The 26050-nt window shown below is 50.5% G+C and overlaps 8 protein-coding genes across 8 annotated transcripts; 4 read left to right on the top strand and 4 right to left on the bottom strand.

Annotated features, from left to right (window-relative positions):
• Positions 1-117: 117 nt before the first annotated feature.
• NFIA_083790 (hexokinase family protein) lies at positions 118-1913 on the top strand (the record flags this gene model as incomplete). Its single annotated transcript, XM_001260323.1, has 2 exons — positions 118-596; positions 653-1913. 2 exons carry the CDS (start codon positions 118-120, stop codon positions 1911-1913), a joined length of 1740 nt encoding a protein of 579 aa, XP_001260324.1.
• Positions 1914-2499: 586 nt separating this feature from the next.
• Positions 2500-3485, bottom strand: NFIA_083780 (HNH endonuclease signature motif containing protein; the record flags this gene model as incomplete). Its single annotated transcript, XM_001260322.1, has 2 exons — positions 2500-3242; positions 3302-3485. 2 exons carry the CDS (start codon positions 3483-3485, stop codon positions 2500-2502), a joined length of 927 nt encoding a protein of 308 aa, XP_001260323.1.
• An 828-nt stretch (positions 3486-4313) lies between these two features.
• On the top strand, positions 4314-5528 carry NFIA_083770 (porphobilinogen deaminase; the record flags this gene model as incomplete). Its single annotated transcript, XM_001260321.1, has 2 exons — positions 4314-4855; positions 4979-5528. 2 exons carry the CDS (start codon positions 4314-4316, stop codon positions 5526-5528), a joined length of 1092 nt encoding a protein of 363 aa, XP_001260322.1.
• A 218-nt stretch (positions 5529-5746) lies between these two features.
• Positions 5747-7338, bottom strand: NFIA_083760 (putative haloacid dehalogenase-like hydrolase; the record flags this gene model as incomplete). Its single annotated transcript, XM_001260320.1, has 3 exons — positions 5747-6954; positions 7033-7251; positions 7305-7338. 3 exons carry the CDS (start codon positions 7336-7338, stop codon positions 5747-5749), a joined length of 1461 nt encoding a protein of 486 aa, XP_001260321.1.
• A 3295-nt stretch (positions 7339-10633) lies between these two features.
• On the top strand, positions 10634-12096 carry NFIA_083750 (sugar transporter; the record flags this gene model as incomplete). Its single annotated transcript, XM_001260319.1, has 3 exons — positions 10634-11336; positions 11608-11735; positions 11818-12096. The coding sequence occupies 3 exons, from the start codon at positions 10634-10636 to the stop codon at positions 12094-12096; spliced, it is 1110 nt and encodes a 369-aa protein (XP_001260320.1).
• Positions 12097-14493: 2397 nt separating this feature from the next.
• Positions 14494-17194, top strand: NFIA_083740 (DUF3824 domain-containing protein; the record flags this gene model as incomplete). Its single annotated transcript, XM_001260318.1, has 3 exons — positions 14494-16225; positions 16294-16632; positions 16704-17194. 3 exons carry the CDS (start codon positions 14494-14496, stop codon positions 17192-17194), a joined length of 2562 nt encoding a protein of 853 aa, XP_001260319.1.
• Positions 17195-18186: 992 nt separating this feature from the next.
• Positions 18187-20904, bottom strand: NFIA_083730 (putative phospholipid metabolism enzyme regulator; the record flags this gene model as incomplete). The annotated part of the gene is made up of 1 exon (XM_001260317.1): positions 18187-20904. The coding sequence occupies one exon, from the start codon at positions 20902-20904 to the stop codon at positions 18187-18189; it is 2718 nt and encodes a 905-aa protein (XP_001260318.1).
• Positions 20905-22711: 1807 nt separating this feature from the next.
• On the bottom strand, positions 22712-25568 carry NFIA_083720 (magnesium transporter CorA family protein; the record flags this gene model as incomplete). Its single annotated transcript, XM_001260316.1, has 4 exons — positions 22712-22782; positions 22864-23066; positions 23129-25120; positions 25201-25568. The coding sequence occupies 4 exons, from the start codon at positions 25566-25568 to the stop codon at positions 22712-22714; spliced, it is 2634 nt and encodes an 877-aa protein (XP_001260317.1).
• Between the last annotated feature and the right edge of the window lie 482 nt (positions 25569-26050).

The raw sequence follows: 26050 nt of genomic DNA, 5'->3' as shown, positions 1-26050 counted from the left end.
ACTTGGAGGCATCTCTTGACGCCTCCACGTCCTAGTTTCCATCACGCTATCTACTGGAGACAGCAGTCATATGATTGTTTAATTGAGACTTGCAGACTTATAATCGTACCAAACACCATGCCAAGGCCATACCCTAGTATCCCAGCAAACCCAAGAGCATGTTCGGATCTCAAGGAATTCCTTCGGCCACTTTATACAGAAGTCGATACGCTATATAAGCTATCTTGTCGCCTCTCTTTGTCATATCAGAAGTTAGCTTCAACCTCATTAGACGAGTTTTTCCCCACGGCAATCACATGTCTTCCCACAGGGCACGAAACGGGCCGCTATCTAGCGGTCTATGTTGGTCTATCGTATCTAAGAATCGCCTTTATCGACCTGTTGGGAGATCAACAGGTTGAGGGCCACTCACGCGTAAGGCGAACATTGGAGAAGGCATGGCCTATTGAAGAGCACTTGCGACGAGATCACGCCCTGGACCTGTTCACTTGGATTGGTGACTGTATCGCTGAAGTAGTGGCGGATAGTCTCGCCAATCCAAGAGAGAAGATGCCTAGCGAATTGACTACAGGCATTTCTCTCTGTTTTCCTGTTAAGTATATGATAACCCCTCCGTCTGTTCCAATGTACCATATATCTAATTAGATAACAGGCAAAAATCTCTAGATGAAGCCATCTTAATGCCGACAGGAAAAGGGTTTGCCTTGAATTCAGACCTGAACCTTCGCCAGGCGTTGCTAAGTGGATATGAACGTCACACCCGTCGCCTTGATGAGGACAATGGACCAATGCCAGCTAAGAAACGGAAGCTGTACTGTCTGCCTTCATTAAAAATCGCAGTCATGACCAACGACACCGTGGCGACTCTCGCCTCTCTGGCATACTTTATGCCTTCTTTGCCCAACACGCGCGTGGTCATGGGGCTGATCGTAGGCGCCGGTTGTAATGCTACTGTTCCTTTTAGAATTACTGATCTGCATGAGTTAAAGACTCGTCATATACGTGCTAGGGAGCCTGATGCGATAGAAACGCTAGTTTCTACTGAATGGACACTTTCTAGTGCGACTGCTCCGTTGCATGAGCTTGGCATCACAACTTCGTGGGATACTGAGCTGGATATGCATTCCCAGCGACCAGGGTTTCAACCATTCGAGTATATGGTCGGTGGGCGATATATCGGTGAATTGGTCCGAATCATCTGTTACGACTGGTTCGATCGGTCCCTAGGAATCGCGCGGTCTGCGCTGCCCCTGAAACTAGTCAAGGAATATTCTCTCACAACAGATTTTCTCTCTCTCTTTGTGGCGTCCAATTACTCCAATGAACGCCTAGCAAGCGATCTATCAAAGCATTTACCACCTCCCCCAACGAGCAGTTGGAGTTGGACGCCTGAATTAGCAGGTGATGTTCGTGCCATTGCATCGGCAGTGCAGGACCGAGCTGCTTCTTTGGTGGCTTCTGCAGTTGTTGGCCTTCTCGCCTGCACTCGGGAGATACAGCTGCGGAGTCCGGACTCTCTAAGCGCCAAGATCGATCAGAATTCGCATGTTGCACTGAAGGTTACTGAACAATATGAATTACACAGTAGGTTTTCGTCCAAATCAGGCTGGAAAAACGGACCAGAAGAACTGGCTGTAGCTGTCTCAGGGGGCGTCATCCAACACTATCCTCATTATAAGGAGACTGTTCAGAGATATATCGATCGGCTCATCTTATGTGCTGGACCGCAGGAAGGAGGTAAAAGCGTTTTCCTTCGCGAGGTCAGCGACGGCGGAATAATTGGAATCGGGGTTCTAGCAGGAACAGCCTCAGGAGAGATCGGAGAAATCATTGGTTCCTCGTTACAAAAAGAGAATGCTTCTCATGGCGACCCGAAAACTGAGGATGAGAACAACCCTTGGACGAGATATTGAACCGCTTGGAGAGGTATATGGTCCCATGTTTATGCCCGAGGCATCCTGGCCAGCGCCGAAATCAGCAGATCTGCACCCGTTCAAGTCTCCACGATGCGTTTTCGCCGGCAACAGAACCCTCCGACGGGAATTGTAGATGCCGTACCAGAAAGAACATGGCCGCGTGTCTGGAGGGTCCAAGCCTGGGCGTATATCATATCAGCCGGCATTTTCTTTTAGGCAAAATATCCTACGATGACTTCTATAGACTTGCCAGGATTCCATGATCTGGTTTAGTAATTCTTGAGATACTCAAATGCTCCTTTTGCTCTGGAAATGACACGAGACCCTACCTTTGTTAACAGTCAGCCATAGTGTTACATAGAGAATAATCAGCAGCATTCTAGATCGTAATACGTGTCCCACTCAACGAAGAATGGGACTATCCCACCCTCCTCAAACGCCCTGAACGGCCATGGTGATGTCTGTATCACAACTTCCGACTCGGTTGGTTGTCTTTGTGGCAGCCTTTTTATCCGCATTAGCCTCGAACAAGAGAGGGGTGGCTCATAAATACATATACACTGTCATCAAACAAGTCATCGTCCTAGCAGAAATCTTCTTCAGAATCATACAGTCTGACCATGCCATCGTTTTCTTCATCATCACTGTCCAATAACACATCAAAGGCTGCTGCTGCACCGCTAAGCGATGCCAGCCTCTGAAGCGCCCATTGCAGCCCCAGTAACTTCACACTTGGGAGTGGACGATTAATTGGGTCGTCTGTCTTCATCCAAATCTTGTGGCCAGACGAAATCAACTCGCCCTTTTCAAAATCCTGGAGACGAGCATTCTTACCGCTGCCATCCAGAGACTCTTCGAAAGATGGTTTATCGCTTAGGAGTACAGTTGAAGAAGATTGCGGCACTTGACGCAGCCAGTGGAATTCAAGCTGGAGAGTCTTCTTATCTTCGCTCATAGAAACAGGTTTCAAGGCGAAGAGGCCTTTTCCCCAGTATACATGCGCGTTTGCGGAGAGAGTGATCCTATTGGAGCAGAGTTCAGTGTTTGAGCCCCCGAAAACATCGGCTTTCCATTCCTCAATTGTACTGGGTGGCCACAACATGGAGAGCGTGTCCCAAAATCTAGCACACTTAGGACCAAAGCCTTCATGGAGAGAGTAAGGGTAAATATGGGCGCTTTCTGAGCAACCGCCAACCTTCGTTATGATGCAACGCTCGCCGTCCCTTTCAAAACACTGTGTTGATGGGCTCGCAGGGGACGCAGCACCGCTAACAGGAGTTCCAGGAACAGATGATTCAACATCTCTTCTAGCACGGCCTGTCATCCCTAAAGAGAGTTGAGTAACTGTGAGAATACTTAGTTGCGTAGAAACAGTGAAAACATACAGGGCTTGATAATATCTGTCACCACAACCGTCGTGTAAAGCGAGGTGACAACAAAGGTGTCCGGTCCGTGTTCTATGGCCACAACATACTTTTCCAGCTTCTCTATGGAACAGAGCCACAGAGCGGCCCAGACCCCTTGGGCATACTCTGCGGCTCCACCTAGAGCAAGGTTCAACCGATGCATCAGCGCGGGTCGTGCAGCTCCGCTGATAGACCGCCCGAAATGATCTGCATCATCTCAGACGCCATTCTGTAATTGGCGGGCTGGTAAATAGACTCAAAAGTGGGTAAGAGGGGATGTTGTCCAATAATAGGAGAACCACGATTAGAAGATGGGAGTGGTGGGTAAATTCTTCCGTGAGCTCCACCTCTCTAAAAGAGGATAAAAAGGGAGGTGCAGTCCAATAATAAGAGAACTAAGTGTTGTGGAGAAAATTTTTCATGGGCTGTAACCGAGCCCTAACATAGCCCTAATTAGACCCTAATCGAGCCCTGACAAAGAAAGTACGAAATCACATGATCCATAATGCTCTCGCCAAAGGGAGGGACGGGCCGACGTAACAAAAGTGGAAGAAATAGGACTATACCCAATCATGAGCACAATCAATGCCCATCATATGACATATACAACGATGCCTCGCCCATATATCAATCCTGAGCCATATAAGGCTGAGCTAATCTATACTAGAATAACTCATCAGTTGCTTCTCTCCGAGCATCCATAATCAATTACCACACGTATGATTGAATCATGCCTACAGAAATGGGGTATTCGAAAGTAAAATCGTACAGCAAGCTCTGATACCGTTCTTCATGCACATAGAAGTTTTCCCCCCCTGCACCCCCCAGGGGTTAGACTAGAGATGGCAACATAGGTGCATAGCCAAATCACGCCACTGTTTACACAGTTTGTCTACAGCCACAGAACAACCCCTCAGTTGAAGCTCATTTCGCCATTTTTCTACATCGCCAGAACGCAGCAAACTCCTCCGCCAGATTTCTTTCGCCCACCATGGGTCTTGACGTGGGGAATGGCTACTCTGAGCCGCAACACAATTCATCATCAGGAGAAGAGGTTGTGATTTTCGGCTGCCGGAAATCGGAACTCGCCCTCGTCCAAACACGTTGGGTCACATCCAAGTTGGGCCAAACACTTGATCCCTCTCCCACCTTTCAGATTGCTACCGGCAGTGCCGTTGGCGATGCCGATAAGCAGGCGCCCTTTGCGGTGCTGTCCAAGCTGACCGGTGGCTCCGATATTGGTAAAAGCCTATGGACCAATGAACTGGAGTTGGACTTGGTGGCCGGCAAGGTTCACTGTTTGGTGCACAGTTTGAAGGACATGCCGACCACGCTACCACCGCATTGTCTCCTGGGCGCGGTCCCCGAACGTGAGGACTGTTCCGATGCTGTTTGTATGAGGTCCGATCTGAAGTTCACATCCATCGATCAATTACCTCCTGGTTCCATAGTGGGAACGAGCTCTTCCCGGAGGAAAGCGCTGGTTCGGCGGAATTGGCCTCATTTGGAGGTTGTAGAATGTCGCGGCAATGTGTAAGTGATGAGTTTTTTCTCCTTTTTACCTGAGGGATCGGTTCGTGCTGCTACTCAATGCAATCTCTGCCAGCGCAAAAAGCTTGTTTCTTGATTCTAACGAAGGACCCTTGTATAATTTAGAGATACCCGTCTTGCTAAGCTGGACGCACCTTCTTCCCGGTTCTCATGCATCCTCTTGGCGACCGCAGGACTGTTACGCCTGGGACTCGGCCATCGGATTACGCATCGACTGGATGATAGTATATTCCCTTATGCCGTAGGTCAGGGCGCCCTCGGGCTCGAGGTCAGCACGGACCGTCCAGACATACTCGAGCTGGTCCGCCATGTCGACCATAAGCCGTCGCGATGGCGCGGGATAGCAGAGAGAGCGATGCTTCGAAGCCTCCAGGGAGGATGCTCGTCCCCAATCGGCGTGCAGTCTTCCCTGGAGCCCCTAGGAAAGGAAGAAAACGGATCGACAGAGGACGACTCACAGCGTGGCCGTGATAGTAGCAGCGGCGGCAACCTTAGCTTGCGAGCCATGGTTCTTCATATAGAAGGAACGTCGGAGATTGTTGCTGAGGACATGGCCACCGTCCGGTGCGACGAAGAGGCCGAACTACTCGGTGTCTCCGTCGCGAATATGCTTCTTGCCAAGGGGGCGCGGGGCCTAATGCCCAAACAATTCTAGATTCAACTTTTCACCTGAACAGATCTGCAAGTCTTGACTGACATGGGAATAGTCCTTGGAAACTCTAAAAACATGTACAGTAGAACTGTTTCACCGGGAGGAGCAATATAACGACTTCGCGGGGCCATTCTTCAACTTCGGTTCCAACCAACTCTTACTACGAGAAGCGTTACTTTCCAATCAAACCCTATGTCGCTTTACCCTACTTCACTAATCTCTCAACCTCGGCCGCCACCTCGCTGCGAGGAGTGAGTGAACATCAGGGCCAAGAAATCCTTGGCCTCAGGCAACTGGCTACAGCAAAAGTCAGGCTGGAGCAAGGCGAGGTCATCTACCTGGTAGCTCCCAGTAGCAACGGCAATGACTGAGCAACAAGACTGCTTGGCACATTCAACGTCAAGAGGGGTGTCACCCACAATGATGATATCGTGTGCGTTGATTCCAAGACCATAGCACGCTTGCAGCTTGGCGAACGAGTCTTGAAACAAGGTATGGCGATCAGGGTGAACATCTCCAAAAGAGGAGATCTCCAGATCGAATATGCTGGTATCGATTCCTGCTGCACGTAGCTTGAGCAGAGCGTTTGGTCGCGAATTGCCCGTTAGCAGGCCAATGTGAATAGACGGATAACAATGCTTGTTTCGGTACTCCGTGAGCCATCTTAGCATTTCCTTTGCACCCGGGCAGGGCACTGCCGGTAAGCCTCTTGCGTTAGAGTCTTCCAGATACTGTGGGTGCAGTTGAAAGAATTTCTCCGTAAGCAGGGATTTATCACCCACACCGTGATAACCGAGGATGGCATGGAGCAAGCTTAGGTCAGTTTGACCGTGGAGGTTCACTGGTGTATTGGCATGAGTAATGGTTTTACCCACCACTGCACTGACACAGGAAAAGTACGCGTCAATGCTGAGCTCTTCTGAGCGGCAAAGGGTCCCATCGATGTCAAACAAGACCACCATCTCCCGTCGAGGAGCGTAAGGCTTCACAAGGACTCGCAGCAACTCTCGAGAACCCGAGAAGGAGGCTCGACCGTGCAGATACCGATGATTGTCAAGGATATATCCCTGGCCGGGTTGTAGCGAGACAACAAAGGCATTCTCATAAATGATATCCTGCAATCTGGAAAAGCGAGATACCATTGACGCAGACAGCTGGATGCTATCGTCGAACCTGAAGCGGAGAATACCGTTTTTTCTGTCGAAGATGGCCCTTGGGACGAACACTTCGTCATCAGATCGGAAGCTGGTGTGCTTTGAGTTTGTGATCAACTCGTACAGCTCCTCGTCTTCTCGTTTGAGAGCCTCAAGCACCTGATAGCCATCAGCCAGCAGAGACTCGCCACCGGCTTCTGATCTACTCTTAAGAGTGGACATCAGAATTTGTGGTGGTTCATCCCATCCACTGCGATCCGTGTGAAAGAACAGCTCTGGTGGTTTGTATCTGTCAGTTTAAGGGGTCCCTGCAAGAATGTGTCATCCTAACGGACTGCAAGTGTATTACCCACCTTCAGAGCTGTATCCTTTCCCTGTCAAGTTCGGTGCAAATCGAATATGACTTATGCCACTTCCATGAGTCTTCTCATTTCGGGGTCGAACTATCTCCCCAAGTTGGTTGCCCAGGTGCACAAGGGAGGTTTCATCACACTCTTCGACAAAAGCAATGCCTTTGGTGAAGAGGTCTTGACGGATTCCATCGATGTCAGAAGGCAAGTGGAACTCCGGGCCTAGTTGGCATACATCAGTGGAAATGCATTATCAAAAGACGCACAGAACATACTTTGTGGCCCCAAACCGCAGTGTGTGACATCCATACTGTGCTATCACTCGAGGGATGGATATAGATGACTAGGTTACTCTTCACGCTTGTTCTAAAGCCTGACAGATCAGTAATCGACACGGCGATTTCGACTCTTTATATAGTTTACTCGAGACAGAGGCTTACACCTCATCTACTTGCATGTGCGTGAATTGGACATTTTCTCTGACTGAAATAGTAGTATTTCTCTCTAACCATACCACGCATGCTGATTGACCCATCCATCACATTATCCCTGCATTCGGACTATAACTTCCCATTCAACAAGAAGCACATCTTGCTGGCCTGATTCGCCTTCTCCTTCTGACTACTGTGGTTGACCCTGGTGGTTTCGTTAGTATGGTGGGACCTTGCAAGGTTGCGAACCAAAGTACTGAAATCTATCGCCACTGCCTTCCTAATCAATCATGGAATAGAGCTGCAAGACCGCCCATCATGGTGAGCCTAGTCAGCGGCTATTCTCTAGTAACACCATCACTACCTAACAATGCATATCCCAGAAGCGAGCATCCCCTTCAGCAGATATCCAAGCAGAGGGTACTCTTTACGCCTTGATCGTCATGTTCTAATGTCTAAGATGCGGCTCTATCTATTGACAGATTGCTATCAGCTTCAATCAGACGTTTCTAGGTCCAGTATATCTGCTAAAGCCAGTAAAGGACTCCCAGAGCGGCTCCTGGGCCCCTGGCCAGCCACCAAAGCTCTCTAAAAATGATGTTGGTAATACTATAGTATTGATCTCTTCACTAGGGAAAACTGCCGTACGATTTCATCGACCCTGTCAAGAACGTGGTATACCTATAGGACTAACTGCTCTTACTCCTGCATTATAGAAATGAGGGTATAAGCCCCCTTTATCAGATCATAAGTGGGTATGCCTTGTCTGGGCCTGGAGCATGTGAATTGGATAATATAGTAATGGAATCAGGTCCTTTAGTCTGACGTATAAGGGACTAGGTTACATCGGCCTTCCATTAGTCCCTAAGTAAATTTTGTTACTGGGAAGGCTGATACGGACTAGATGAGACTTGCCTTCACACCTGTCCTCCTAAGGATGCGGATGGATGTTTAGGGCTTATTTTGGCGGACTTCTAAAGGGCTATGTCTGTCGACTCTGTATTGGGAGAAGAATGCGGTTTGATTCGTGCAGACTTGGCATTTTGGAGAGTGATTCCTATAATTAAAATTTATCTTCACCTTGTTAGGTGGCAAGATGTCTGGCTCTAGTTGAAGCATGATGGTGCATTTGGTCATTTTGATGTAAAGTAAAAGACTGTTAATGAGCTTCGAGCACAGTGTAAGAAATAGTGCTCTAGTCTGAATCTATCCAGCTTACTATTATTTGATCTGAGTTCAATTGAGGTGGTATGAATTGGATTGAAGACTCGACTAAGAGGAATGTCCTATGATCACCATCTTACGATGCTCTATGAGAGGTGCTTTGAGGTTTTGAGCTGTCTGGAATGCGGTCCTGAGTATTTCCTTAGGTAATATAAAGTATCAGCTAACCAACCTATATAGCAGCAGAATGGAATGGACTCGTACCTTGCAAGGTCCCACTAGGCTAACAGAACTACCGCTGTCAACCGGTGAACCACAGTACTAGGTAGCTGAGATCCCTGCTCTCGTCTAGGGTTATCTTACATGCATATGCACATTGAGTAATTGAACTTTTAGGAAGAGTTCTAAGCGCTGAAATTTTAATATGTCTCTCTAACTACACCCAGGATGCCGATCAAACCGTCTCATATCCCTACAAGGCTACAGTTTGATATAAGCACTAGTCGGGACTCGGCTGTCCATCTTGTGCCGAGGAAAGTGATACCTACTCCGAGAGACAGTAGAGGGATTAAGACTACCAATGATCTTAATTCATATGCTGTGAAGTTTTCCGGTTGGAAGTGATACTCCTGGTCCTATTATTCAACACTGGGGTTGCAATTGGTAATTTCCCGCAATGCCTGTGCAGCACAATTTTGACCATTGTAGTTAGGTTCAAGTGCCTGTCAGTGCCAATGATTGCTATAGACTTGCTTTCATCCAATCTTCCACTTCTCCTTCTATATATTGATTAGCTGACCGATATCGCCTCTCGATGCTCGATAATATATGGCCCCGCTGTGGTTTCAGAGACACACCGGCGACTCCGGGGGATGTAACTTCACCCCAAGGGTAATCAAAGAAAAGGATAACAGATCAGCAGGGATCAGGAATTAGCTTGTGGGTCGACTTCAAATGGCCAGGAAGTCTGTAATATCACTGTCCCGGACAGTTGGCAGCTCCCAGATCAGTGGACGATGAATGGACTGTCGTCTGTAGCAGTGAGTGTGCACCATTCCACTGAAGAATAAGCCAAACCCATGTCTGTCAAGGCAATATTGACAAGGAAAAAGAGGCTATTTCAGCTAGCCCTATTGAGCTTGCCAATCAAATATTAGACAACCATTACTCCTAAGCGAGAATACATCTTAGGGCTCAGCGACCTGGTCTAGATGTCCACCATGAATACCCCGTCATACGCGTTCTTCAGAAAGTACTGATTTACCTGCCTAAGGCATTCAAGCGGAGTCGAATGGTCAGTTCCAATATTTGATCGCACTTTACTCACAATATGAGTACTAATGAGGATGAGCGGCCTTTATGAAAATGGGCAACCTAACCTAGAATTGGTGTCGGTTCGGGCCGAAAGTCTTGACCGGATATAAAACTCTATCATAGAGCACAGAGGGCCACTTTCACTGACGAGACTCGGGAGGGAGCCACTACTCCGACCATGCTTTCTCTTGAGTTGTCACAGGCTGCAGGTTGCCAGTCCACTGGACGCCTGTAGCGGTCACCGTGAAAAGGGTACCTATGTCTGGGCCAACCGCAAGTGCGGGGTAGATGGTTGATATTATATCCCTAAGACAAAGAGCTTGGTAAAAGCTAAGCAGTTTATTCTGACTTTACTGAATGCGTCTGTTTTATTGGCCTCTCCCAACGTGCCATTTTGTAGTTATGCTAAGGTAGTATCTCCCAGCTTTCTCCTCCATTGTCAGATGTTAGGGCTGAACCTCTCCTTAAGCAGTCACTTCCCTTCTGCTTCACATGTAGTTACTCTCAATACATATCTACCTAAACTGCACTTTCCAGATGATTTCACCAACCAAGAAGATATTCCTCATCGCTAGCCATGTCTCGTTGTCAGGGCTCCTATACGGACTAGACACAGGTCAGTGAAGCATGACCAACACTAAGACGTCGAAAACCATTGAATAAGATGAGCAGGTTCGATCGGTGTCATCACCCAAATGGACCAATTCGCCACGTCTGTCGGTCACTTAACCTCCATGCAACAAGGAATCTATGTCTCCTGCATCCTCCTTTCCTCCTCAGTATCCTCTTTAGCAAGCGGCCATATCTCCGACCGGATTTCGCGAAAATATGGACTCCTCATTGGTAGCATCCTCTCTCTTATCGGGACCGTCATCTCCGCATCTTCGCCCAACTTCGCAGCTCTCATCGTCGGCCGTCTGATCACGGGAATGGGAATGGGCCAAGCCATTTCCGTCGCGACGGTCTATCTCGTGGAGATCGCCACGGCGGATATCCGTGGGGTGACTGCCTGTCTCCTGCAGCTTTTCGTGGTAGTTGGGATCATGACTGGGTATTTTATCGCATATGGATCTCATGAATTATCAGGCAGCATGGCCTGGAGATTGCCGTTCATTGTGCAAGCGGTCATGGCAGCTATCCTCTCCCTCGGGTTGCTGCTCCTGCCTTTCTCGCCCCGGTGGCTCGTCCAGGCCGGCCGAAGCGATGATGCAAGGCGTGTCTTGAGCAAGTTACGGACAGCGACAGCAGTTGACGCCGAGCTACGTGAAATCCAGCAGAGCTTACAGTCAGATAGACACAAATCGGTTGCCAGCTGGGCAGAGATTTTTGGTCGAAAGTATATTAGCCGAACGTCTCTTGGGATCTTCCTAATGTCTTTCCAACAATTGACTGGGGCAAGTATTTTTCATTTTTGGCTTTATTCGTTTGGCCCTATGTGTGAACCAGATATTAATGGGGAGCCAGATCGACGTTGTCTTATACTACGCCCCAATCCTTTTCCGACAAGCGGGTTTCACTTCCGAAAAGGCCTCGTTTCTTTCCTCGGGTGTCACCGGCATCGTGATGTTAGTCTGCACCGTTCCCGCTCAGATCTGGATTGACCGGTGGGGGCGCCGGATGCCCCTTGTTATTGGAGGATTGGTGATGGCGATTTGCTTCATTGTTACAGGGTCACTATATGCCAGATATGGTCACTCCACTGCGGATTCAGTCATTCTCACCTCGACCGCAGCACAGTGGGTAGTCATTGTTTTGATATATGTATTTGTGGCCAACTTTTCCTGGTCGTGGGCCGTGGTAAGTTCTTCAATGCTCTGAGTGAAGAAAAGAACCGGGTATTACAGGTATGGATAATCAATTTGCTAATAACACCGTATAGGTTGGCAAAATCTACGCCTCCGAGATTATCCCTACCAGGCTTCGGGCCAAGGTCTGCGCCTTGGAACTGGTCGCTAACTGGATCATGAATTTCATTGTGACTCTCACGGCTCCTCTGTTCCTACGGTCGTCACCCAGCGGTCCATACTTTCTCTACGGCTTTGCCACCATCGTTTCTGCGGCAGTCTGTTACTTGATGCCGGAGACAAAAGGGCAGAGTCTGGAGAAGATTGAGGGTTTATTTGAAAAGAGGGGAGAACGGGAGGAGCCTCGCGTATAGATGTTATCCAGTCAGTTCCGTAAGACGTAGCACTTCAGACTCTGTCAGACAAGTCTACACCAGCAATTACTACTATACTGGACGGGATTAGATACTACGTGTGGCGATGCTCAGGCTGGAAGCAGAAATTCAGTACATTACACTGTATATACCCAGTATGGAACGTTGAACCATGGAGGGATGTGCATCTGCGGAATGAAAAGTGATCAGACCCTCAAGCCTTATGAGCTATGCCACAGGGGTCCTCCATTTACAAGCATAGCCACTAGCACACGGGCAAGGGAACAGCCGTGACACGGGCACCGGGGCGAACTCAGAGTTCAGATGGCATTGTCAGCAACTGCATTAGTTTGCTCCGCCTGTAGGTGGACGAGGCTGCTACAATTTGCTAAACCTCATAAATAACACTGGCAACTATGCGCATAGAGCCCTGTTGGGAAGTGGTGGTCCTTAGGCGGCAGACCTAGGAATTTAAATACTATGTAGACTAGAGAATTGTTCCAGAAAAGTCGCTCGCCAAGGCAGGGCGGAGTACCCCACCATGAGAATGCCTTCTAGAAGACTGCCAATTGAAGGAATAGAATGCCTGAGAGCTCAACCAAGTCTGAGTGTGACTGGTAGACTACAACAATCTTTTTTTGTTTGATCATGAAATGCATTGTTTGGGAGGGAACCGAAAGCCTTGGAAGAGAGAGAAGGAATGATGAAGAGGTCGATATATAATCCCGAGGAGAGGGGTACTCCTAGAATGTAGACTCACCGATACACATTATTACTTGTGTTCTGTTTCAGACATGAATATGAGACAAGAATATTTCATCCTAGTGGTAAAGGCATGCTTCTGGATAAATAGGCAGAGACCTGCTAGTTTCGAACAGGATTGAGGGTTGTCAACTTCAACGCTGCTAAAAGCAAATGAGGAGCAATAAGCGATGTAGCCGTGGTGGGCAAAATCATCGCTAATGATCAACTGAGAAATACCATAGGACTTTGATTATTAGATGATAAACTGATGAAAGAGTCAATCTGTAGGGGAGGAGGATCTTGCAGATGACAAAAGAATAGATAGTTAAATGGGATGGATGACAGAGAAGGAGAAGACAGCGACCACCTTGAGAAAGGGACAGTCATGTTCAATATTGCCTGCTGCGGATCATTTTCAGGGAGATTGTGAAACTTCCACTTCACCTCGAAGGACCTTCTACGGAGCACCTTAGTAATATTGCCATTTCTGAGTACTGTGTACATCCAGATCCATGGTTTGCTGGCAAAGAAGCTGTGGTAACCTCAGGCACCATCTCCAAGGCAGTAGGGCACCCATGGATCAAATCCGAGATTTCTACTCCACCGGTCCCAGACACTCAACGTATCGAAACATCATGAATGAAACACAATGAATGAGGCTTAAAGAAGCCCGGTGATCATCATTGAACAGTGCCCAATACGAGTTTCCTCATTCAAGATGATGATTGCTAAATCACCAAGGAGAAGGCGGATCTCTCGGGCGCAATCCTCAGCCACTATCTTTGTCAATGATGAAGTCATGCTTAGTGGGGACCTCTCCATCTTCAGAACACAATATAAATACTACTGAGCCGATCTAAGGAAGACTTGAGACTGCCTATCGCATACTATTTATTGTTCTATTGACACTTGCTGTTCTTTTGATTGTTGATAAAAGTTGATTCTCGGATTGACAACGTGAGATCGACTGCGCGTGTCAATCAGCGAGTCACATCGGCTTGTCTCGTCTAGGGACCTCATCACTTGCAGACAGGTTGCAGCACTACTAAGGTAGGTACTAGACCCTACTGTATGTACCTCTAATCGCAGTTGGCTTCGTGTGTTTTCCCTTCCTCACTCTTCCCTTCAACAATATCATCATCATATCATCGTTTTCATCAACTCTACCACCTGCATCGTCAAATCCCCACCACGTCTCACATATCTTATTTTCCATCTTCTTTCAATTCTCGTTGTGCATCAGCCCCCCCGCTTCTTTCATTCATACCCATCAAGAAACCCCTCTTTGTAGCTACCCTACCCAGACTGGCGCTTACCATCCCTCATTCCCTGCTATCATCATACATTGAATCTTAATTCTTTTCATCATCGAATATCCTGTCATACCTTATCCTTGCCCCCCTTGACTCACTGGCACTTGACTCGACGCCCGACAGCCCGGGTCTTCCATCAGCCTTGTCTCACAGCCTGATTGATCATCACTTTCGTCAGCACCGATCTTCCCCACTTCCCTTTCCTCGCCCCCCTCCCTCTTCCAGGCACTTCTATTTCTCTTTTCGTTCTGTTCGATTGACCCATTTTTCTCTCTCTCATTTTTTACCCCGTCTACTCTTACTTCTATTTCCCTTGTCGTCGTGAACGAATTTCATCCTCATGTCATCTTACATTTACAGAGAACGCGAGCGAGATCGTGAGTGGGACGAGCCTCGTTCCTCCAGCGTATCAATCAAGCGTTACGTCATACCTTCAGAGGAGGATCGAGAGCGTGAAACTGTCTACCGTCGCGAAGACCCCGTCACTGGTGATCGAGAATTGGTAGTCCGCCGCTCTACTGAGCGAGAAGAACCCGTCATGGTGCAACGTTACGAGCGAGAGATCGACTATGACACACGCCCGTACGACTACCGCTCTGAAAGAGACTACTATGATGGTGAGTCCCAATGTACGAGTTTAGGTCGAGTAATTCTGACCCTAATTTATGTAGCGCGAGGGCCCCTCATTGTTCACCCCCGTGAATCCGACTACGAGGTTGTCCACCGGTCCGAGGTAGAACGGGAGCCGGCTTACTACTATCATCGCCGGGTCCGCGAATATGACGATGACCGTCGCCTCCGCCGCGAGCTCAGTCCTGGCGACTCCATCTCTCAGACCAGTCGTCGTCGGGACGACCAAGACTACAGCAGTGATGATAGCATGGTCTATATTCGCAAAGAGACCCGTGAATACGACGATCACCCCCATCATCGACGCCACCTTGCGGAGGGTGCGTTGGTCGGTATCGGCGCTGCAGAACTGATTCGCAATCGTCGAAAGAAGGAAGGTGACGACGTGTCTTCGGGCCTCAGCCGTCTCGGTCACGACGTGGGTGCCGGCGCCTTGGGCGCTGTTGCCGTGAGTGCTGCTTCACGTGCTCGCGATTACTACCGCAGCAAGAGCCGTCACCGCTCCCACTCATATGATGATGATCGCAGCTCCCGTCACCATCACCATCATCACCACAGCCATAGCCATAGCCGCCACAGCCGTCGCAGCCGCAGTCGCAGCCGCTCGCACTCTCACTCTCGTGCCAAGACGTTGACGGAGATCGGCCTTGGTGCCGCTGCCATTGCCGGTGCCATGGCTCTGGCTCGTAAGAAGTCGACTAGCGACAGACGAAGCCGCTCCCGACACCGCCGGTCCTCCAGTGCCGTTCGACCCGGGAAAGATGCCGAGAGTGAGAAACGCAGCCAATCCCGGATTCAGAAACATATGGCCGAAGCTGGCTTGGCTGGTGCCGCAGTGGCCGGTCTGGTAGAGAGAGCTCGCAGCCGGTCGCGCTCTCGAAAGGGGTCCCGTTCTCACAGCCGACTCAGACAGGCGCTCCCTGTCGTTGCGGCCGGGCTGGGAACCGCAGCCGTCACTGGCCTGTACGAAAAGAACAAGGAGAAGAAGGAAGAGGACGGAAAGCGAAGGGAGCGACGTCGTTCCAGATCCCGAAGCAGGGCCCCGTCCGAGGCCTACCCGGATCCCGCCCGCGATTCGGCTGGTCTGATCGAGTACGGCCAACATCCGGTTACCGGGAGCATCCCTGCAGCCCATTACTATGGCCGGCCTGCTAGTCAACAGGGTTACTACTCGGATGCTTCTGACCGAGTAGCCCGGGACGCAGCAGGATTCCGTGGTCGCAGTCGTAGCCGCAGTCGCAGCCGAGGCGGTAGGTATAGCACCAGCTCCTCTGATACCGACAGAGACGGCCATCGACGACGAAGAAGCAGCCGGCGTCGCAAGCACCGAAGCCGTTCTCGTGATTTGGCCGAAGCCGCTTTGGCTGCCACTGGAGTCGGCTATGCCGCTCACAAGTACAAGCAGAGCAGGGATCGCAAGAAGGAAGACAGAGAACGGTCAAGTAAGTTTTAGCTCAATAAATACACGAACGATCTGCTGATTCGGGAGACTAACGACCGTTCCTTCTAGAGTACGACGATGACTCGTACCCTTCGTCGTACCCTTCGGACCTTCCATACCCGCCGTCGCCCCTGCCACCAACACAACCTGGAGAGAATCCGTACTATCCCAACTCCAACTACTTCCCTCCACCTCCTGGCTCTACACCAGCTCCCCCCGCTCCCGCCGCGCCATACAATCCGGCCGATTACCCTCCTCCACCAGGAGCAGTCCCTCCAGCGCAACCTTACGGTTATCCCCCCGAGCCAAGACCGGACCGGTACGCACCCCGGCCCCGGAGGGCGGATGAGAATGTGAGTGCTGCATGGAACTCTCCCCCCTCTACTGCCCAGTATCCCATGCATGATGGTGGGTCTAGGGATAGATTAAATCCCTGACATTCAAGAAACTGGTCGCTAATCAGAAACCCCCAGGTGTAGATAAACCTCCGTCGCCGTTGAGAACACCGCGTCCGCATACTCCCAGAGATCGCGCACGCGCAGCCAGTCAACCCCCTCAGCCCAAGTCTGTTGCCTTCGACCTCAACGCGGAGGAGCGCCCAATTGACCCTGGTTATGAAACGGACGATAGCGACACAACCATCGACTCTTTGACTCCTCATCATCATCGCGATCGTCATCGCTCCTCCGACACCTCGTTTTCCCACCGGCGCCGCCACTCTTCCTCCGATCCCTACTTTACCCCCCGCAAACCCCAATTTCAACCCAGCTCGTCCCAAGCAAAGAGTGATCGTCCTGGTCACTCCAAAGACAAGGATACTACCGATCTGCAGGAGCCGGATTCCGACTCCACCATCGACCTGCCTGACCGATTCGACTCGCATGGCCGACTGCTTCCAGAGCGGGACGATGATCCGCTAGTAGATGGGCTCGAGAAATTACTTCGTGGGATCAATCGCGTGTTTGTGTAGGTGTCTTTGTATCCTTGGTTCCTTGTCCTTTCACTGTCATCCTTGCTTTATGCTTTCCATTTTCTGTTACTGTTGGGTGGCTTATTGATTTCGTTTCTGCTGTGATTTTCAATACCTGACGAATTTGCCACGTTATGACCTGATACGATATTGAGACGCCCTGATGACCCTGCTTATGCTTGATGTTATATCATGAGACTTACATAGAATGCCAACCAAACCATATCCTCAAAATAAACCTAGGGATATATGTACCGAGCTGATCTTGATAAGGATTATGTACATAACTACACACATGGACATGGTGGCTTCCGCCCTTCCAAGTGCGAGGAATGCTGAGAAAATAAAGAAAACGACAACCCACCGACCAAGTTTTTTAAACCTATCTTTTTCTAATCAAACAATCTTCCTGCCGGACGCAATGTGCCAAGGAATCAAGCCAAAAGTCATATCAAAGCGCCGCGCTGATGCAACCCATATTCGATGTTTCTGTTCTCACAATCGAAAATAGACAATATGAAGGGGAAAAAAAAAGTCCATGCTCTTTGCTCTTTTCCATGTTGCTGTCGTTCCATGAGGTGAATATATCAAAAGTCATCACACGTGAAGCTGAACCAACAGACCAAAAAAGGGTCCTGTCAGATCAAAATGAGGATGTGGGAAATCATTTGACAAAGGAAAGGAAAGGGTATATCTCAAAAGGAGTGACATCAAACGGATCCAGAGTCAGGACTGACGGTCCCTGATTCAGGGACGAGATCCAAGTGAGGAAAGAGATATATCACGGTCCATGAGAAGATAAAAAAGGCGTACGTTTACACAGCCAGTGACATCCCAGTGGCCGTTTCCTGGTCCAAACTCAGGGATTATACAACTGAAAAGAGGCCGAGGACAACTATCCAGAGCTCATACCAACGGGATTATACAGGATAATGAGACGAATCTGTGGGCAATCATTTGAGGACGGGCATCCGTCCGACTCGGAACTATTATCAGGCTGTGAAGGCTCGCGCCACTAGTTCAAGTGTCTTTCTGATACCTCCCGAGGATCGGATGTCTGGGGATTTCAAGCCGCGACGGTATAACCTTAATGCGGATATTGAAGCCGTGTCATTCTTTCCAGAACCAGGGTCGGGCGTATCATCGTTGTCATCATTGGGTACCACCTTTACGCTAGAGCTCACAGGCGACGAGTAATACCTAGAGCTCAAGGGTAGCTGATACTTGATGACTCCGCGAACAATCAGCTCAAAAGGATGCTGAAGCACCCGCTCCCACCGCTCCGTGCCGCCTTCTTCGGTTTTGTTGCCAGGTCGAGCGAGGCGGATCTGGCCTTTGGATGTGGTGGGTACGTGGTTCCAGGGAGACGGCTCGAACGCGAGGGGCGAATCAAAGTGGAAAACACGGCCTAGCAGCATGGTCTGAGGATCACCAGCAGGGTCGGTCGGTATAGGATCAGTGCCCTTGTCGACGCCTCCAGTGATATTGAGGGACTCTCTGGCAAGAACATCAGGCGTGCATTCGGTATCCCTGCCACAGCGCGCAAGTCGAGCCATTTCCGCACGTTTCCTGCTTTGTTCGACGCGGGGAAACCCGTCCGGATCTGAGCTGTGATCGCGCCAGAGCTTGTCTGCTCCTACAAATCTGCTTTTGGCGAAGATGTTCACGTCCATATCATCGACAGCCACGGAGAAAAGATTGGGATTCACGGCCTGGACTCTGAGGTCTAACATAATCTCCTGCTCCGAAGCGAGCACGTTCTGGATGGCAAGCACTTGCACGTCCACCAGAGGCTTTGTAATCCCGATAATGAACGAGGTGGCGCCTCCAATGACCAAAAGTAGCAAGAAGCCAATGATGAGACAGATACCGTAGCGTGAAAAATAGCTGCGTTGCCGCTGTTGCATATACTCCATTTGACGCAAACTGGCACTGCCGGGGCGTCGACCGCCATGCCGGCTTCGTGACACACGTGTCGACCCGACCAGAGGCGTACGCTCATCATCCGCACCTTCTGCATCAAAATCGTAATGATACATATCGCCCGCCTTCTTTGACCCATTGATCGTGCGATAATTCGGAAGTGTACGTGAGTTCGCATGCCTTGACTGTCGAAGTCCACTGCCAATGAAATGCCGGGGCGACTTGGCATGTGCCTGGGACTGCGGGAACGGCGAGTCATTGTCAAACAGTGACGGATATACGTTGCTGTTGCGTCCATATCGCCCGATATGGTGGTGTCGAGGAGTGTGCGTGCCGCTGCCATCTACCCTCGAAAGAGGACGGCCGCTTTCATCCCCAGCATCGCCATCCACACTGCTGTTGTATGTATTATTTGTGAATTTCATGCTGCGTTTGCCGGTAATGCTGTGCGTTGAGTCTCTCATGCTATGTCGCGCCCGACCTGCCAGCTGGTCGACTTGGCTTGCCATAGACGTTGCACTGGGCGTGCGGGAATGATACCGGTTCTGCCGGACCGGATATGGGTCTGGAGGATTGGACTCATAGACAAACGTTTCATCAGAGTCCGAGACGTCGGCCTCATCGACTGCGCTGGCCACTTTCGCTTCAAAGATATCAGCTTTGGAAGATGCGGCGCCGCTGGAAAGGGCAGCAGGTTTGCGAGTTTTCCGTTTTTCCTTTCTCGGACGAATGGTCTCCGTACTCGGCTTCATCCGTAAAGTGCCGCTGTCTACCCGGCCTGAAATGCCTCGTTCGCCCGGTACCACGCCAAGAGAGACCTGAGGAATCGAGGTCACCGTCTCCGTCTCGACAATCATGTTGCGGACGGACCCTTCTGCCGGTTTCCCGCGAGCGCCGCTCAATGAGGTAGTGGAGCGCTTCGGCATGAGGGAATCGGACCCTCTGGTACCCGTGGATACCCAACGACGAGTGTCTTCCATGCGCTCTGAGCTTTTGTTTCCGCCACTGTCACTTCCACTCTCGACATTGTTATTATGTCTGGACGCCTTTGGTGTTGTGTCTTCATCGATCTTTTGCAGCTTCGGCTCCTCCGACAGAGGCTGATTCAGAATGGTATCGGCCGACGGTGTCGAGGGATCGCTGGTCATCTCCTCCACGGTTTCAAGGGCAGAACCCGGCGCACTGATACGGCTGCTCACGTTGCGAGGTGCACTCCGATCTCCCCTGGCGGCAAGGTCGTCGGACGGCGGCAAGGACCGCTTGCTCGAGGTATTCGGAGGGGTAGAGCCCCATAATGGCATGTTGTTAGATTTTTCTGGGCTGGGAACATTGAAGGATGGTTCGACATTCGGGGAAGCGCTCAGCACAAGAGGCTTGCTGGGCTGGGAGAGCGCTCTTTGCACAGCACTCGCGGTAGGAACTGGTATGGACCGTTGCGGACTGCGATCTTGACTGTTCCGGCGCGATCTGGAACTGCGAGGCGCCGACGTCGGGTTGCGTGCTCGACGGGAGGAACGAACGGGGGAGGATTCGCGCGAGGATCGGGCGGAATTCGTAGTAGAGGGAGGGGCCGAAATGCCGGGAACTGCGGAGGATAGTTTTGGTAGCTGGGCCAGAACGGATGCCTGTGTTTGAGATTTAAATGCGGAACGTGGCAGTTCTACCATGTCGCTTTCACTCGCAGACCGCCGGGATGTAAATGAAGCAGCCTCATCATCGTCTTGGGCCACGCTGGGTCCATCAGAGGAACCATTGGGGTAGGGCGACCTCTCGGACTCCGCTGCCATGGTCTCCGTCGAGTCAGAAATTTGCTGACGCGGTATTGACAAGTCAGGAGATCCGAGAGGGTACCACTAAGCCAGGGGCAAGCCAGAAAAAAAAAGGTTAAAAAGAGAAAGGGGAAAAAAGGCGTGGGATGTCCGAACGAAAATCCAAGTAATGTTGACCAAGCGGATAGACGCAGCTCGGGGTTCGGACAGTCGGAAAAGTGAATGGGATCGAATAATGGTGACCGCCTGCCGTACAGAAGAGAAAGAAGACACGTTACACAGTAGATGAAATCAAAAGACGAATAGACGAAGACCACATGCTGACGGAGAATGTACCAAGAAGAGGAGTGAACGCAGAGAGGTCAAAATAGTTACTGCATGCGATAAACCCGGCCGTTCAGGGAGACGAATGATTGTACGGAGCAAGTCGTAGGCACATAACCTGATCAGAAGACAGGTTGGATGGAACGTCTAGAACAAGCTCTGTGCTTGTTTAGGCGATGGCGGTGTTGATTAGAAGCCCACCACGAGTTGTCATAACGGTTTGGCGCAACTCAGCCAAGGATCGTGAGTCGGTTGTTGAGTGTGGTGGACTGATCTCGCCAAGGCAGAGCTCGCCAGTAGCAGGTGAACAAGTGCAGAGGGAACGCAAGGAATCCAGTCTTCGCAGTGGCAATACTCTAATCCGGTGTGGAAAAGGGAGTTAGGTTAGGTTGAAAGGGAAAGAGGCAAACGGCGGACGTTGAAATTCGATCAATAGAAGTGAAGGTAAAAGCCGGTAGCGCACCCGTCCACGATCGTCCAGTCAGGGGAGCGAGGAAACGAGATCCAATAGTAGCCGCCCACGTCAAGGAACAATGGCTGAAGGGAGTCTAGTGTGTAAGGTAGGTAGGTAGGCTTAGGGTAGGTAGCGTGGGAAAGGCCGGAGGTCCCGTCTTCTCGTCACCGATCGGAATGGGGTGAGACAAGGGGAGCGTATGCACTGATGAGGAGATCTGGAAAGGGACAACTGAGATAGAGAGATAGAGCGAGGAGAATTAGACGGATTCAAAGGTTCGGAATATGATGAAAGAGGCAATGAACGATGATGACGAAGCCTCCAAGAGATGACTACGACGGACGGAAAGGTACGAAAACAAACGCAACATCCCATCGTGAAAACAACGCAGTCAGTGGAGGGGGAGAGAGGGTCCAGCCCCTGGGGTCTGTTACAATGATGTGACACTATTATGTAATATTATCTAAGGAATTAGGGGGAATAATGGCAAAGCGATGGTATTATGATTACCATGTTACAACCACTCATCATGAGGTCATCTCCCTCCAACTGCCCAGTTTTCCAGAACTTTACCTAAGGCACAAAGGAGAAAGATTGATTTCGGTAAATCCATACGACTATGAAAGTGGTGGAAATTGCTAATAGCAGACTTGCTCATGCTCAAGTGATGCAGGTTCGACGTATCAAGCAATATTGCGATCTGCAGAGGACGTTGTTGCCAGCATGGACAATGACCATATTGATGGAATAGATTCTGATCTGGCCGAGTAGGTAGGCAGCAATATTAATTGTCTTGATCTGTATACAAACTTCTGTTGGACTAGAGGTAGCTGGATAATGAAGCAATCATTTTTCCAAACATGGAAACATGGAACCCAACAGACAACGGAGAGCCCTTCTATACAGAGTACACACCCATCTATCCAACAGTGACCTGTGCAACCCGTGATGAATACCAGAATATCTCTTCAGAGAACAATATACACATTTCAGGGTATCATGTTTCATTGTCATAGCTCTGCGCCGAGCCAGTCGTAACATCGCCACCTAGACGATCTTGTAGACTCGCTTTGCAGTCAGGAAGGAAGCAAAGGCGAAGAATATCAAGCCTCCAGTAACTATTCAAGGCATTGTCAGTTCACATGACCATCTCATTGTAGAATCCCCCGGAAAGAGAGCATGATGCAAGGAGTCCTTACTTGACCAAAACCACCACAAATTATCGACGTCTTGACCGGGAACCTTGACGTTCATCCCCCACATACCGCAGATGATGTTCATGGGAAGCACGATCGTTCCGAGAACAGTAAGCTTCCCAAGAACATCTGCTGTCTGCTCTTGTCGCTCATTCATCAGGATGTTGATTTGGGCTAGATAGTTCGAATGCGCTCGTGACAGCAGCCTGTGGGACTGATTAGCTGGCCCCGTCTCCCGAATGTAATGCACTCGCTGGGAAGAACTCACGTCTCGTAGTAGGTCAAGCTGCTGGTCATAGTCAGGATGTGATCTTGGATATCTCCCAAATACAGCCCAATCTCGGATTTCGGCGCCACTTCCCAATGCTCATTGCACCGCTTAGCGAACCCCTTCACAACGTCTGCCTTGTTGCTCAGCAATCGGTACATCCCCATGACCTTCTTACGGCATTCTCCCACGCGTCGCAGCATCTCGCCGGGAGCCGGTGGTTCTGGCTCATCGTCCCCATCCTCTCGGCGGTTGGCAGGGTTATCGCTGGAATTTATGCGCCCAGGAGAGTGCATCTTCATGACCTTCTCATCGATCTCGTCCACTTCGTCCTCAATAGACTGGATCAGCGGACCAAAAACATCCGTGATGTCATCAATCAGCGCATACGAGATCCAGTCAGAGCTGAGGATCAAGTAATCCATCAACTGGCGGATGCGCCGGCGAACGTTCGCCGGGTGCGGCGTCTGCGAGAAATGGAAGCTCAAGATCCCCTCTCGGAAAACAACGATGTACATGTTCACAGGCTGCAAGTAATTCTCGCTGTTGGGGTCCTGCTCAAAGGTCCGATAGTTGACAAAGTAGTAGCTTCGAAATAGCTCGACCTTCTCACGCGCCTCCTGCATCATGATATCCTCGGCCGTCAGGGCGTGGATCCCAAATGCCTTAGCAATCACGCGCATTTCCGCATCTGTCGGAGAGAGAACATCCAGCCAGAAAGTCGGACGAGGTCCAAATTTCTTAGGCTTCGGTGGTGAGATCTTGCGCGCTGGTGAGGCTTCAACTGATGTGCGTGCTTCGGACACGCCTTCGCTGGTTACGGACATATTATGCTGCACCTTTGAGCCATTCGCAGCGTTCACATTGTGGCCACCGGCCTGTACCGCCCTGGGTTCTTCCGCCCTGACATTGTCCTGGCCGTTGTGGTTGGAGTCAGTGAAATGGTCACTGTGAACGTGTTCATCCTCAAAGTCCTCCTCATCAGACGAATCCTCCAGTTCCGGGGGATCGGGGATGAATAACTCCCGGAAACTACCACCAGGCTGCACCAGCTCGGATATGCTTTGGGCATGAATGGTACTCTGAAACTCCTCGTTGAAATAAGTGAATCGATATGGCGCCTCGTCTTCCTCGCGCCGCCACACTCGATACTGAGGTCTCAGTCGACCTTCAATCAGCACGGGCTCGCTGATCTTTTTGGCGCGAAGCACACCATTTCGTTCCTCCTTCTCCTCCCGACTCCATTCTTCCAAAACAGACAGGTCCGGCCATTCCTTAGTCCTCCGCCTCCGCCGCCCGTCCTCGCGGGATGTTCTCCGTGCATCCTCCTCGGCGAGCTCTGAGGCCTCTTCGATGGGAAAGCAAACATCCTCCTCTACCGGTAATGCGACAGTGCGGCGCCGACGAAGAGCCTCGTGAGGCGGAAGGTGTGGTGAACTGGGCGAGGACTGAGTAGAAGGCTTCGGTTGAGTGGAACGACCGTCCACGTCAATTACCATGTCATTGGGCCGAGAGCCCGCCTGATTGCGATTATCAATCGATTTGGCGAGAGCAAAGTCAAAGTCTGCACCCGTTACCACCGCGTCGTCGTAGTTCATCTCACCTCCCAGCTTCGGTGAGCTCGGGATGGAAGGAGGGTTATTGATATCATAATCTCGATCAGGGTCAGACGTCGCGAGACCGCGAGGAGAACACCGGGAGGAAGCTGACTGCACAGAGGCACGTCGCTGGCGCGATGCAAAGGGGCTTGCCTTGGCATCTGTTCCATACCAGGATTTGTTGTTAAGGTGGCCTGAAGTTGGTCGTATCAACGGCGTATGATCATCTGCTCCGTCTGATCCATCGCTATCGTCTCCGGCATGAAAGGCCCTGGTACCGGAGGGTGTACCGCGAGAAACTAAATCGGTAAAACGAGACGGAATCGTCATAGATCCAGGTCGAAAGGACTGTGCCAGCCGGCTTTCTCTCCGAGGTCGCATCGTGGGTTGATTTCTGCATAGATTTACGAAGGCGCATATTAGCAATGCGAAAGATAACGAGGCGATATCCTCTCAAAAGGAACCTAAACATACCTATGATCCAGCAGAGCCTCACTCTCCAAGCTTGTACTGCTCAAATCCCTTCCCAGATTATAGAATGGAAGTGCCGGCCGAGAATGGGGCTGATCCCCCGCAATCATGGCCTCCGCGTCAGCACCCGAGACCGCAGCCGCATTATGGGATTCTTCAGGGGTAAGGAAGGACTGCCGGCGATTGCGACGCTTCCGATGACGGTTCTTCCTCCGCTTCGGCTTGTTCGTCGCAGGTCGACCCTCTGATGCGGTGTCGTGATGGGTCTGTGGGGCTGGCGTCTCGTAGCCCCCAGTGCTACGATAAGCTCCTGTCGCCGCAGCCGTCTCGGTCTGAGAACCATTGCTTCGCGACGACTTGCCGGAAGCCATGGTGAGTCAAGGGATCTCTTTCAATATAATATTATGGCGGCGGGAAAACCCTTGGTTGGAATCCCAGGTGTAATGGTCAATGATGGCGGGAATAGGAAGGAAACCGAAATCTGGCTAGATCCACGGAGTTGCATGCAGTTTTATCGTTGCAGCAACCTACATGCCTTCTGATAGCTCATCGGGGCTCTCTGAACAAGAATTCACGAGAGGAGTTGTACTGTACCGAAGCCGTAGGGGATGACGCCTGTGGCGCAGTGCAGTGAAACATGGAGCGGCACAAAGTTAAAGGGTCTTTTCCATTAAGGACACAAAATTGAGACAGTAGGAGAGTAATGCTAAATAACCCAAGGGTCACAAAAAGCGACAAGTGTACGAGAGAGGGCGACGATTGAGAGAAAAGCAAGTAGGGAGGTACAGCAGGCGGCGGCGGTTGAGATGGCGGAGTGCCTCAGGCCGGCGATGACGATGAGATCATTCGAGCG

This window comes from Aspergillus fischeri, genomic scaffold (assembly GCF_000149645.3).
Source record: "Aspergillus fischeri NRRL 181 1099437636264 genomic scaffold, whole genome shotgun sequence".
In the NCBI taxonomy this organism is placed as follows: Eukaryota; Fungi; Ascomycota; class Eurotiomycetes; order Eurotiales; family Aspergillaceae; genus Aspergillus; species Aspergillus fischeri.
Note: the sequence above shows the minus strand (reverse complement) of the source record. Positions and strands in the feature narration are given on the sequence as shown.